General features: G+C 37.0%; 3 protein-coding genes across 3 annotated transcripts; all 3 read left to right on the top strand.

Annotated features, from left to right (window-relative positions):
• Nucleotides 1-3,685: 3,685 nt before the first annotated feature.
• actc1a (actin alpha cardiac muscle 1a) lies at nt 3,686-7,038 on the top strand. The gene is made up of 9 exons (XM_079888593.1): nt 3,686-3,839; nt 4,535-4,686; nt 4,791-4,919; nt 5,062-5,172; nt 5,481-5,565; nt 5,669-5,830; nt 6,146-6,337; nt 6,464-6,645; nt 6,729-7,038. The coding sequence occupies exons 2-9, from the start codon at nt 4,558-4,560 to the stop codon at nt 6,870-6,872; spliced, it is 1,134 nt and encodes a 377-aa protein (XP_079744719.1). The 5' UTR covers nt 3,686-3,839; nt 4,535-4,557; the 3' UTR covers nt 6,873-7,038.
• A 1,763-nt stretch (nt 7,039-8,801) lies between these two features.
• Nucleotides 8,802-13,405, top strand: scg5 (secretogranin V). The gene is made up of 6 exons (XM_079887201.1): nt 8,802-9,030; nt 9,399-9,633; nt 9,758-9,907; nt 10,121-10,233; nt 11,393-11,446; nt 12,532-13,405. The coding sequence occupies exons 2-6, from the start codon at nt 9,411-9,413 to the stop codon at nt 12,646-12,648; spliced, it is 657 nt and encodes a 218-aa protein (XP_079743327.1). The 5' UTR covers nt 8,802-9,030; nt 9,399-9,410; the 3' UTR covers nt 12,649-13,405.
• grem1a (gremlin 1a, DAN family BMP antagonist) lies at nt 13,158-14,262 on the top strand. The gene is made up of 2 exons (XM_079887202.1): nt 13,158-13,186; nt 13,474-14,262. The coding sequence occupies exon 2, from the start codon at nt 13,475-13,477 to the stop codon at nt 14,006-14,008; it is 534 nt and encodes a 177-aa protein (XP_079743328.1). The 5' UTR covers nt 13,158-13,186; nt 13,474; the 3' UTR covers nt 14,009-14,262.
• Nucleotides 14,263-14,381: the final 119 nt, after the last annotated feature.

Raw genomic sequence — 14,381 nt, forward strand, 5'->3', positions numbered from 1 at the left:
AAACTTCTAAAGCACTCAATATATTTATAGTAGTCATTATCTGGGGCACTCATGGCATGAGCTGGTGACCGGCTGTTCTCCTCTAAGTGCTCTCAGGACATTTCAAAACAGTTTCTGCATGGGACTGTGTTAACTGTCCTAAAGTTGTAGGAACACATTCCTTAAATGAAGAACAAAGCGTTAACATTGTCCAGCCTGCTTTAAAATAGGCCTATTAATCATTTATGCTCATTTAATAATAATAATTAAACTTAAATCTTTCCTTATATGCCATACTGTTATATCAGTGGCACAACTGTCATTGACTTGTCAGTTGATCTGTGCTGCCGTAACTGCTGTGAAAACACGGTAATGGATAGTCATGAACTTCCTGTCTAGAGTCAGTATGAGTGTCTGAATATGAACAGTGATTGACTCTGGGACATGTACATTACTGTGAGGATCATTTATGGGGGGTTTTCTTATTAGCATGCCTGTCAGTGGTTCATCATTCTGAAGAGTTAACAGCTGCTTTAGCCGACACATTGACACACATTACATCTTGTTAGCAGACATCTCACTGAAACAGCCCAGTGGCGCAACAACAGGTAGTAAAAGTATTAAAGTACAGTATTCCTCATTTAATATATATATATATATATATATATATATATATATAGTACTTAGGCAATAAGCTTCTTGTGCATTCACAAATCTCACTGGATTATTACAATTAATGGCAAAAAGAATGTTTGGAAATGTAAACTGATATTTCCTATTGACACACTACAGCAAAAGATATAAATAACTGACTTAACCATTTTTTTGAGGAGGAGGAGGAGGAGGAGGAGGAGGAGGAGGGGGGGGGGGGGTATTAACATGCCTAAGACTTTTGCACAGTACTGTATATATATATATACTTTTTTCAGCTTTATTTCAATTAATAAAAACAATTTTCAATAGTTTTAGTTAACGATAACAGCACTGAATTATTTGCATTTACCCCCTCAATTTTTTAGCCATTTTGTCATTTGTTTAGGATATTCTGCAATATCGATATTTACTCAACTTTTATGTACTCACATTTGATACTCAAGGTGAATTCATCCTTACCATGTATATTAAAGGCCCCGCAAACACTCCATGATGTGGATCAACAGCCCAGCATATGATCCACATCACTTGCTGGTATACGGCCCTGCAGGCTCATGTCACAAACAGGTTGATCAACAAACCATTGTTCCCAATGTAATGAATGTTAAAAAGCATTTGGGCCCAACAGTTGCCACACTCCAAGTGGTGGTCTACTGGTAAGCACAGCTGTCTGAAACAGGCAAATCCTGTGTCCCCTCCATGCCCTTTTAAGGAGACAGGACCCTGGCAAAGTGCGTGTGTTGGTTGCCTGCTTTGTTTGACCACTGGGCCTCCCACACAGCAGTGCTTCTTAACTGACGCTAATAGATCATCAACACAGTAAATATTGCCATGGTAGAATTACAACTGTTACTGTACTTTAATAGCCCAACAAGACACCCAAATTCCTTCATTTGTCTTTCCTGACGCTACAAGCCACGCTTTTCACCCAGAAAGATACTAAACCACACTACAACTGCAAAGAAATCCTTAGCAATGGCCTCATTTTGGTAAACGGCATCATCTGAGCTATAATAAGATGCTAGTATCAGTCACAGTATACGTGAGGGTTCAAGGGAATCCGAATGGATTGTGTGCTGTAGATATCTATCAAGCTAGGGTGAAAAAAACTGCTAATAATAGCACATCTAACAGAGAGGATAGAGGATGATGCTCAAAAATGCTCACACATAATCCAACTTTGGCACAGCAAGCCAGAGGGTCTGTAAGAAACTCCAGAAATCTGATAACAAAAGGTTAGAAAATACTATCACGCTGATATCACGGCCTTTTTCAGTCAGGTTTGAGCTTTGAGGGTCACAAATAGAACATTATCTCCTGTTCACCAAGCCTGAAACAACACAAGATAACACACACACACACACACCACAACAGGAGGCAATAGCACCTTTAAATTAAAAATGAATCTGTAAAATGCATGTTTTAAGCCAGATTATATGCGTAGAATCAAAGTACAGTTTTTCGCAAATATAGAGGAATATACAAAGGAAACATTTGTTTTCACAGTGTCGAGTGAAAGAGATAACGGGGGAGAAGGTGACAAATAAGGAGATGGAGCCAAGCAAGGAGCTGCACTGATGTGTCGCCAGGAGCACCTGTCACTCACCATGACCCTAAAAGGACAGAGCTGAGCCAATCAGAGAACAGCAGTTGCAGAGAAAGGACACAGGTCCTTCCTAACACCCCCACACCTCTCAGCTGTCTGGCATGTTGTGGGCCCGATCGCATACCAGGGCCCAGGCCATTTGACAAAGGTGGTGTTACTCAGGTCCGGCTCCTAGATGTGACCCCACACGTCTGGTGTTACATCCTCTGTGCTCTGAACTTTCCAACGCCTGTGAAGTCAAATCATTTTTTTTACACTGTGTCATCAGTGATGACTGACCGTGCATATATATTGTTCCGTGTCAAAGGTCATGATGTGTGTGTTCCTGACATTCCTTTAAGTTTATTTGTTTGGTGTGTGTAATGGCATCACAAACCAACTATTTTGCATGTGCTATTGTCATATTCATATTGATATAATCATATTGATATGATTGTTATTGGCCAAGAAAATGTCAATATTACAATTCCATACTATTTTGTCAACCAAAAAAAATCAGTCATTTTAAATGGTACAAGTGAATTTGGGATATTTTAGTATTACTACACTATTGTGATCAATGTTTAAATTATATCCTATTTTTTCTAAATAATAATTAAAAAATCTGAAATTTTAAATGGTACAAGAAAATGTTGGCTATTTTAGTATTATTTTTACACTATTATGGTATTTATTAATATTTTAAAAATAGCTTATATTTTATTTTACTATTAAGTTTAATTTCAGTGTTTTAGTAATTTTGTTATGTGCTTTTGTCACTTTTGTTAATAACTTTTGAATATTTTTATTTAACTTTAAATTATTTTAAGTTTTTAAGTTATAGTTCTTCAACTTAAACTTATTTTATTTCAGTCATCTGCCAAGGCAGTATTTACAAATTTTGTTTTTTTACATTTAAGTTTTCCAACAAATAATTATATTTTATTTTATTTCAGCTGTTTTCAAGTAACGGTAACACATTTTAATAGTTTTAGTTTTAGGTAACATTAGCAACACTGGTTTTGACATTATATTATAATGTACAGTATGAAAAATGAATATTCCTTTTGATATTTGCTAAAGTTTAACAGTGTTCAATTTTTTTTTTTTTAAATGTTAGATGACAGCAGAAAAAAACCTCTATCCGATTACCACTATGGTATTTGTTAGCATAACATTTCTCTTTAGCCACATTCATAGAAAAAACAATGCTATTTATCGTTATATTTTTTGACTAAATTACATCTAGTAACATTCAGTCACACATAAAAACATAACATGACATAAAACATTACATAATATATTAAAAGAGATGGAGAACGATGAAAGAATTGCCTTCTTTTGGCCTTCCATTTGGCTCTGAAATCATAACAAACAGTTTTCCACTGCTTATTTTGCTACCAAAGAGGATCTGTCTCCTCTTAAGAAACATCTGTCCATTTTGGTAATCATGCAGGAGAATATAGTACAGGATATACTGGCTGTGGGCCGTTTTCTAGCATCTCTTATTTGGTGTTGTGTGAAATCCTGAACCCGCCCCCCACCCACCAGCATATTTAAGGGGCATCCTTCTCCGATGCCCTTCATCCCAGTGGAAACCCCAGTCTTGTGCTACAACTTGGTGAGTGTTTGCTACTACCTTTATATGGACTACTTCAGAGAGAAAGATTTGAGATGGAATAACCCAACACTTCATCTCCTTCATGGGAAGGAACATAAATTTCTGGAATTGTTGATGCAGATGGTGGATAATTGGCTGATTTTACATCGATGGTCTTAAAAGAAACTACTTTTTCTGATAATTGCTCATCCTCTGTGATAATATATCTGTAGCTGTAGAGAAATGTATGAAAACAGATTGGTGGGCATAAAGAAATAACACTGGATGTAATGAAGGATATTAGGTTGGATTAGAATCCATGTCTAGATCTCATAAGGGTCACTTGAAAATGCTCTAATAAAGAGAGTCATCAACAGATGTAGTGAAGTGACACATGCAGTGGATCTCTTACAGTTTCTAGACAGCTGAGGAGGCGATCCTTAGGTCCTGTTGTCATTTGTCATCAGACAACTGTGAAATAGCTACAGATAGGACACTCGGTCAGGGGCTTCTGTTCAGACTGACAAGAGCTGATTCCTAAAATAGTTTAAGGGGTTCTGCTGTACTACTATTGGCGTTTTGTTGACCTTACCTGATGCTACGTTTTCTACTGAGGGCTCTATATTGACCATTTTGAAGCTAAAAAAACATATAAAGGTTATTTAATATGATTGAACATTTATACACTCTCCTAACACATGTTTTCTTTCTCCCAGGACCATTCTAAAAAAGACCAATCATGTGTGACGACGATGAGACTACCGCGCTCGTGTGCGACAATGGTTCTGGTTTGGTCAAGGCTGGATTCGCCGGTGATGATGCTCCCCGTGCCGTCTTTCCCTCTATTGTTGGCAGACCCCGTCACCAGGTGGGCCTGTTTATTATATTGCATATTGGAAAGTGTATGCAATAGATTATACAGACAAACTGAACTGCTGATTATAGATCTAATTCATGACTCTTGTACCTCAGGGTGTGATGGTTGGCATGGGTCAGAAAGACAGCTATGTGGGAGATGAGGCTCAGAGCAAGAGGGGTATCCTCACTCTGAAATATCCCATCGAGCACGGCATCATCACCAACTGGGATGACATGGAGAAGGTATGCAATCACAGAATTATTACAGAATGCTGATTTTTTTTCATCCATTAATCAAACATAAGGATTTTTTCCCCTATTATTAGTTTGGTCACCAAGGGATTCACACCATGCATTCATCCATTCATTTAATATATTTCTCCAGATCTGGCACCACACCTTCTACAACGAGCTGCGTGTGGCCCCTGAGGAGCACCCCACTCTGCTCACTGAGGCCCCCCTCAACCCTAAAGCCAACAGGGAGAAGATGACACAGGTAAGCTAATGCAGGGGTTTACAAACTTTTTTTTTGACACAGACCCCAAATATGAATGTCCCCTTGTGTGGGACCCTATGATGTGGAAGCGTATAGCAGCCAGATATTCAAATACATTTATACTGTAAAAAATTGGGAAACACTTTATTTTAAGGTGAAGTAGTTACACGCTAATAACAGTAAATTATGCATAATTACAAGTAACTAACCCTAAACCAAATTATCATATAAATCATCTATACATATTTCATTTTATGATTGTAGTTTTATTTAAGGATAATAAAGCTGTATTTTTCTCTTTTTTTCAGATCATGTTTGAAACCTTCAACGTCCCTGCCATGTATGTTGCCATTCAGGCTGTTCTCTCCCTGTACGCCTCTGGCCGTACCACTGGTCAGTGTCTATCAAATCACCAGAAGCAATACATAACATTATAGGCATTCAATCCTATAAATCTGTAATAGAAAGCATTTATAGGCAATGCATCATGTTACAGGTATCGTGCTGGACTCTGGTGATGGTGTGACCCACAACGTCCCCATCTATGAGGGTTATGCTCTACCTCACGCCATCATGCGTCTGGATCTGGCCGGTCGAGATCTCACTGACTACCTGATGAAGATCCTGACAGAGCGTGGTTACTCTTTCGTGACAACTGGTGGGTGCTCTATGAAGAATCATACTTATTTTAATGATTTTGTTTAGAAATTAGTAAACACTAAAAAGAAATTACCTCAGTGTTTTAATATTAATGTAAAATTGTTTGTCTCATTGCTGGGCAGATCGTTTCTGTAAAAAAAATCTTAACAGACACTATAAGATACTAAAAAGTTAAATAATTTCATTATATCCAAGTTATTCATTTATTCAGTGAGAAGCCATGCAATAAACAGGATAACGTACAGTCATGTATTGTCATTATATTTTCATTGTCTTTTCCCAATTCACTTACTCTCTTTTCTCTTCCATATAGCTGAGCGTGAGATTGTGCGTGATATTAAGGAGAAGCTGTGCTACGTCGCTCTGGACTTTGAGAATGAGATGGCCACTGCTGCCTCTTCCTCCTCTTTGGAGAAGTCCTATGAGTTGCCCGATGGCCAGGTCATCACCATTGGAAACGAGCGTTTCCGCTGCCCCGAGACCCTCTTCCAGCCCTCTTTCATTGGTATGTTTTAGTTGGGCCTCAAATGACTTCATTGCATCTACCCATGTTGTTGTCCATACATCACAAGTGCTCCCTTCTGAAATATGTAAATATCGCTAACACAGTTTGTGACATTGCACCTCACAGGTATGGAGTCTGCTGGTATCCATGAAACCGCCTACAACAGCATTATGAAGTGTGACATTGACATCCGCAAGGATCTGTATGCCAACAATGTCCTGTCTGGTGGTACCACCATGTACCCTGGTATTGCTGACCGTATGCAGAAGGAGATCACTGCTCTGGCCCCTAGCACAATGAAGATCAAGGTAAACTTTTCTGAATGAGCTCTTGCTTGCTTTATAGTTCCAGTTTTACTAACTACATTCATGTTCTTGTGTTCGTCCTCCAGATCATTGCTCCCCCTGAACGTAAGTACTCCGTCTGGATTGGTGGTTCCATCCTGGCTTCCCTCTCCACCTTCCAGCAGATGTGGATCAGCAAGCAGGAATATGATGAGGCAGGTCCCTCCATCGTTCACAGAAAGTGCTTCTAAACCTTCGATCCTCCTCAAGTCAATCCATCTAACCCTCCGTATGCGTTTGTTACTGTGTCTTGTTCTGTATATACATTTACTGTTGTAATAAAAGTTGTGAAGTGTAACTGTACTCTTTGTGTTTTGTCTGAATATTTAATGACGAAAATGCAGGTATCAGTCATTCAAAAGCTCTCTGTTTTTTAATATCTGTAAATTTGGTAGGCTACATATTTTTTGTTTAAAAGGAAATCCTCAAAACTTCACACACAATGTGGAAAATCGACCAAGTCCTAGTGCAAAAAGGTCCAAAATGTCCAAGAGCAAAAATATGTTTCTCTAACATTCTTCTATTCTTCTATTTTGTAAAATGCTAAAATAATCAACAATCTGTGATTAGTTAGTTCTCTTGAACCTTTGTTTAACTGACAAAAGTACAAAGGGAAAAAAAAATCCAATTCCAATTCCTTTTCACTGTCCAAAATATAAACCAATGTTGAATTTGAAGCAACACACTCCAAAAAGGTATGGGCAGAGGCAAAATACATGTGAAAAGATTACAGAATATCCAAGTTAAACTGTTTTGAAACAGTCCACAATAAGTAGGTGAATTAGTAATGGGTATAAAAGGAGCATCCACCAGGCTCTGTCTTTGCAAGCAAATATAGGTCATGACTCATCACTTTGTGGCAAATTACATGAGAGAATTGTCAAACAATTCAAAAATTGCATTTCTCAATGCAAGATTGCAAGGTATTTAGGTCTTACACTATCTACCTTACATAACATTGTGAAATTCAGGGGATGCAGAGAAATCTCAGTTTATAGTGCAAGGCAGGAAACCTCTGTTGAGTGTGACCTTCGAACCTTCAGCTGGCACTGCATAAGAAACCGTCGTGCTACTGTGTTAAATATAGCCATATGTGCTCGGAAGTACTTTGGAAAACTGTTGTCACTTAACATCGAGAAATGCAACTTGGATCTCTGTTATGCAAGGAGAAATAGGCCCTACATCCATTCTATGCAGAGATGCTGTAGAGTATGCCAGGCTTCATTCTGCACACGTTACAACAGTGTGTTTTCCAGACACACCGTAGAGTTGCCTGCCTGAAGTCCAGTTCTGTCTTCTACTGTAAATGTAGAAGTAATTCATCATGAAAATAAGAATCAGACAACGGCGACCACAGTCTGTCTTGTATCAGGAGAGATTGGGCAAAAAAAAAAAAAAAAGAAAAAAGTATAGTATAACTATAGTATAAATATAACTATAGTATAGTTAGTATCCTCATGCAACTCCCAAAAGATTAAAAATGAATAAAAGGAAAGGTGATGTGACACAGTGGTAAACATGCCTCTGTCCCAACTTTTTTTGGGATTGTGTTGCAGCCATCAAATATATATATATATATATATATATATATATATATATATATATATATATATATATATATATATATATATATATATATATAAAATACAATTAGGCTAAGTTGGTCAGTAAAAACATTGAAAATCTTTTGTAAGTTAATGAAAGATTAAAGAGAATTAACAAATAACAGATTCTTGATTTTATTGCATTTTACAAAAAAGAGATTGTAAAATGTCAATACCATCATATTTTATTAACTGCGGTGTAAACAAGTGAACAATAAAACTGCCACCGTATGTCACTCTTAATAGTAGTGCATTGGAGCAAAGTCGAATTATATAAGATATAGGCTATATATTCCATAATAGGCTATAGCCTACAACAGCCGAATTCATGCCTTCAATAGACTACCAAGGACATCAATGAATAATTAAACCATTGTTGTTGGCTATTATTCTTTGCTTTGTAGGCTGTATTTGCATTGTGAACGTTAATCTATTATTATAATTCGATTAAACTGACAGGTTCATAACATTAAAGGACTATGACGACACGACATACATAACCAAGTGATTTATTTATTATATAATTCAAAATAATGATATGGAAAATATGAGTTTTCCCCTCAGGCTGTCCGTTTCCTATAAAATACAGCAGATGTTTTAACGGCTATGTGCTAGTAGTCACTAAACCAATAGGTGTGATGATGATGATGATTCTGCTGCTTGGCAACAGAGCAAATGAAGCGAGGAGGAGGAGGACGGCATCTGTGTTGAACCCGACACACTCTTTCTCAATCCAGATTACATGGTAGGTTATCTCTTTGTGTTTGCTTAACTCTTTATTCTGTATTGTCTACAACACGTTGGATGTTTAGGTTTAGCTGAACAACGAATGTTTCTTAATGTGCGCGTATAAAATAACGGCCTGTGTTTTTATCAAGCCTTGTGACGCAACGTTACGTATTTTAGTTACAATCTGGGATGTGCGTTTTCTTTGAGCGCAATAATATCTAAATTGTAGATCTTAGCATCACGTTTATAACCCAATTTCAACATTAGCTGGTCGGTGAACATAAAACAATAAAAATAATGTATATATTTTGTTTACATCTGAAGTTTTAGCTAGCATAACGTTACTAACTTACGTTACATGTTGTGTTTATTGTCGGTGTGTAGTGAAAGTCAACGATGGGTTCGGCTCCGAAAATGACACACACGGTTCTTCTGAGTGTCGTTATATGCTCGATGGCCGTGGTTTCTGGCCGCAGTCCTCGCACGGTGGATCAGGTGTCGGAGGCGGATATCCAGCGCCTGCTTCATGGAGTGATGGAGCAACTGGGAATCGCGCGGCCCAGGGTCGAGTATCCCGCGCACCAGGCCACCAACATAGTGGGTCCTCTCAGCATCCAAGGTAAGAGTTTCTCTGTAGAAGCGCAGGTTTTAAAAGACGCAAATGATTATACAGGGGATATAATAACTGTATAATACTCATGACGCGGTTACCTTTATCTGTAATTTTACACTTTGTCCAATAGGTGGTGCCCATGAGGGACTCCAGCATCTCGGGCCATATGGGAACATCCCTAACATTGTTGCAGAGTTAACTGGGGATAGTGTTCCCAAAGACTTCAGCGAGGACCATGGTTACCCCGACCCTCCCAATCCTTGCCCCCTTGGAAAGACTGGTATGCAGATCCAAATGCAGTGCACACATATACAGTGGTGTCACCATTCATTTCGTTTATCAATCACATAAAAACCAAGAGGAATCCATATTAAATATTTGATTGGATTGAAAATGTTTGCTATATCCTCCTAAAGGAATCTAAACTTCTGTGAATGGTTTGAGAATGGGATGCATTTCTCCCGGTTGAAAAAATGTGATCATGTCTTTATAGCTGCTGATGGATGTTTAGAGAACGCTCCGGACACTGCTGAGTTCAGTCGAGAATTCCAGAAACATCAGCACCTCTTTGACCCTGAGCATGACTACCCTGCGCTGGCGAAGTGGGTGAGTTCACACTTGGCACCTTGAAACAGGCTGGACTTCTGATTTTTCATTTAAATGAAATGAATGATTAATTTAGTGAAAAGTGCAGTGAAGTTACTTTCTCTCAGTTGTCAGACTTTTATTACACTAATCGTATTTGATGATTCTGTCAAGTATCTTTCCTGTACTTACATACATATGTTCTCCTCTACATTTAGTAAGATTCTTACATCCTAATTGGTGAATCAATCAAATTAACTATAACATTTACTACAAGTAACTTAATGCAAAATGACAATATAATATAAACAACAGTGTAGAAGGACCTTAAAGGGTTAGTTCACCTAAAAATTAAAATGCTGTCATTAATTACTCACCCTCATGTCGTTCCAAACCCGTTAGACTTCGTTCATCTTCTGAACACAAATGAAGATAGAGAACGTAAAACTAATCCATACGGATTGAGCGCTTTAGTCTAATTTTTTTTGAAGAGATCACCTTATATGATGAACAGATTGAATTTAGGTTTTTATTCACATATGAACATTCATCAACTCATACATCAGTTATGGTAAACGGAAGCTCAAGCATGTTGAGGTTCATTCTTGTGTTTTACGCAGCACGTTTGAGCTTCTGCAAGAACCAATGGTGTTTGTTCTCGCGCATCAAGCAGGTTCAGTTGAGCTTCTGTTTGTGTTTGCTGATAATGTATAGAAAAAAATCTGTTCTTCATATAATGCTATAGCTAAGCTAAAAGTCTCTTCAGAAAATCTGGACTAAACCACTCAATTCATATGGATTAGTTTTCCGATTTCTTTATGAACTTTTTGAAGTGTCAAAGTAGTAGTTGTGTAGCTGTCTATGGAGGGACAAAAAAGCTCCCAGATTTCATCAAAAATATATTTATTTGTGTTCCAAAAATGAACAAAAGTCTTACGGGTTTGGAACGACATGAAGATGAGTAATTAATGACAGAATTTTATCTTCTGGGTGAACTAACCTTTTATATTTTTAAATGAGATCATAGGAATTCATCCGACTTCGCCACCAATTCACCAAAATGTTAAATAGTTACGAATTGCCATGAGAGAAGTTAATGTACAGAGAATGTATAATGTACAGATATGTAAATACTGGTTTGTAACAGACTGCACTTAAATATATATTTTTTTTCTTTCAGAATAAAGGACTGTTGTATGAAAAGCTGAAGGGTGGGCCAAAGAGAAGAAAAAGGGTATGCTATAAATATGAAATAACTAAAACATTATTTTTCTTTGCTGAATCCTTCTCAATAGAATTATGCGATTTTATAACTACATACAGTACCAGTCAAAAGTTTGGAAACATTACTATTTTTAATGTTTTTGAAAGAAGTCTCTTATGCTCATCAAGCCTGCAGTAAAAAAAAAAAAAAACAAAAAAAAAAAACAGTAATATTATGAAATATTATTACAATTTAAAATAATGGTTCTCTTTTTTTAATATACTTTAAAATGTAATTTATTTTTGTGATGCAAAGCTGAATTTTCATCAGCAAGTACTCCAGTCTTTGGTGTCTTATGATCCTTCAGAAATCATTCTAATATGATGATTTATGATCAATGTTGGAAACAGTTGTGCTGCTTAATATTTTTTTTATAACCTGAGATACTTTTTTCAGGATTATTTGATGAATAAAAAGTTAAAAAGAACTGTATTTATTTAGAATAGAAATCTTTTGTAACAATATACACTGCCGTTCAAAAGTTTGGGAACAATAACTTTTTTTTTTTAAAGAAATTAGTACTTTAATTCAACAAGGATGCGTTAAATTGATAAAAGGTGAGGGTAACGATTTATATTGTTAGAAATGTTTTTATTTTGAATAAATGCTGTTTTTATGAATAAATGCTCTTAACGTTTTACTCATCAATGAATCCTGAAAAAAGTATTCCAAAAAAATATATTAAACAGCACAACTGTTTCCATCATTGATAATAACTGAGCATCAAATCATCATATTAGAATGATTTCTGAAGGATCATAAGACACCAAAGACTGGAGTACTTGCTGATGAAAATTCAGCTTTGCATCACAAAAATAAATTACATTTTAAAATATATTAAAAAAGAGAACCATTATTTTAAATTGTAATAATATTTCATAATATTACTGTTTTTTTTTTTTTTTTTTTTTTTTTTTAACTGCAGGCTTGATGAGCATAAGAGACTTCTTTCAAAAACATTAAAAATAGTAATGTTTCCAAACTTTTGACTGGTACTGTATATGTCTCATATTTTCAGTAAAATGTCACAGGATCTGTCACTGACTGTGTTTCAGAGTGCAAATCCATATCTGATGGGAAAGAGGCTGGATAACGTGGTGGCCAAGAAATCAGTGCCACATTTCCCTGAGGAAGATGAAGTTGAAACTGCTACAAGCAATATCAAGGCCTGAACATCATGTTCATAAAATTTGTATAAAAATGACTTTTCTGTTTCACAGTAAAGTAAGCATTAAATTATGTGTGATATTCAAATAAATCATATTATTAATAGAGCAAGGGTGCAAATGGTGATTGTAACACGAATGATTATTCTCTTGGCACAACTTTTGTTGTAATACCACTTAATCAAATAAAAATGACGTATATGTCCATGTGCAGATAATCAGGGTCATGCGTTTTTAACTTCAAGATTCATCTAACTTACAAATACCACGATACGCATCCGATACGCCTGCATCGTGAAGGACCGTACTCTCTAAAAGCACTGGACCATCCCCAAAGTGCTGTGAATGATTTTAGGCTGAGGAGGCGTGGACTGCCCCATTCTCTTAAATGTCAGCGCTCAGAACACAGCTCCATACCTTATTTTGACTCTGGCTCTGGAACTTTTGGTTCAACCTATTTTTAATTGTAGTTTGTAATGATATACAAATACTTTGTGAACAGCTGAAGTCCATGTGAAGAAGTTTGAAACATTATTAATCTGAGGTAAGTGTGCATATCTACTGGATATTTAGTTTAAATCACATTTGAAATGTGTTTAAAGAAATAAGTTGCCAGAGGGAAATAGCAAAATAGGCTCTCAAAATTATGTAGAGAACTTGAATAGTATTTTTTTTTTTTTTTTGGTTAAATATATAACTTTATATATGCTTTCAAATAGGTTTGGTAGCTGTATGTGTTCATTTTATATATGAAAAGTTTTATAAAAAAAAAAATATAATATTGTGTATATATATATAATAAAATGTTGTATCTGTTTTTTCTTGTGAAAGAATGACTAAAGAAGCATTAGCTGTCACTATCGTGGTCTTGTGGCTGCTCTGCAATCCGGCGAGGATCAGGGGAACCGGGGGATTTCAAGGCGCCATTCCTCACCCAAATAAATACAGCCCAAACCAGTCGGAACAGTCACCGCAGACACCGCAGGCTAGTTCTGGGGGAATGGGACCGCCTTCAGTCGGGGACGAGGTGCTGGACTCCAGCCAGGAGGCTTTACACGTAACGGAGCGCCGTTATCTCAAACTCGACTGGTGTAAAACGCAGCCGCTGAAACTGATGATTTACGAGGACGGGTGCCAGCCGCGCACCATCATCAATCGCTTCTGTTACGGCCAGTGCAACTCATTCTACATACCTCGACACGTTTATCAAGAGGACAGTGCGTTTCAGTCGTGCTCCGTGTGCAAGCCAAAGAGTTACACGACTGTCACTTACACGCTCCTCTGTCCCGGGCAGATCCCCAGCACCAAGAAGAAGCGCGTGCGCCGCGTGAAACAGTGCCGCTGTACTTCTGTCGACTTGGATTAAACTCGCTGACGTCATTGGTGTAGGCAACTTGTGTGTGTGTGTGTGTGTGTGTGTTTGTCTGAAAGTCAATATTCAATGCACTCCTATAGCTTAATAATAATGAAGGAGCATTATCGATTTGTTTCCTGCATCGTTACTCGTTCAGTCAATCTAAATGTGGCTTTTATATTGTGAAGAAATACAATTGATGCCAATTACTATAAGCAAGTTGCTAAAAAAGAATGACATATGAACAATATGCTTATTATTTTCCACTGTGTGGATCATTGTAGATACCTTAGTAATGTAGATACATTTGGGTGTAAATAAGTAATTTTGTAAACAAACACATTCCAACGCGTTTTGTCCTGGTCTTCATGCAAGTAATGTCAAA

Source organism: Squalius cephalus (genome assembly GCF_949319135.1).
Source record: "Squalius cephalus genome assembly, chromosome: 12".
Lineage (NCBI taxonomy): Eukaryota > Metazoa > Chordata > Actinopteri > Cypriniformes > Leuciscidae > Squalius > Squalius cephalus.

Coding starts and splice junctions, on each gene's coding strand:
- actc1a (XM_079888593.1), top strand. CDS start 4,558: ATGTGTGACGACGATGAGACTACCGCGCTCGTGTGCGACAATGGTTCT. Junction 5,566..5,668: donor CGCCTCTGGCCGTACCACTG/GTCAGTGTCTAT, acceptor ATCATGTTACAG/GTATCGTGCTGGACTCTGGT. Junction 5,831..6,145: donor TTACTCTTTCGTGACAACTG/GTGGGTGCTCTA, acceptor TCTTCCATATAG/CTGAGCGTGAGATTGTGCGT.
- scg5 (XM_079887201.1), top strand. CDS start 9,411: ATGGGTTCGGCTCCGAAAATGACACACACGGTTCTTCTGAGTGTCGTT. Junction 9,908..10,120: donor TTGCCCCCTTGGAAAGACTG/GTATGCAGATCC, acceptor ATGTCTTTATAG/CTGCTGATGGATGTTTAGAG. Junction 11,447..12,531: donor GGCCAAAGAGAAGAAAAAGG/GTATGCTATAAA, acceptor ACTGTGTTTCAG/AGTGCAAATCCATATCTGAT.
- grem1a (XM_079887202.1), top strand. CDS start 13,475: ATGACTAAAGAAGCATTAGCTGTCACTATCGTGGTCTTGTGGCTGCTC.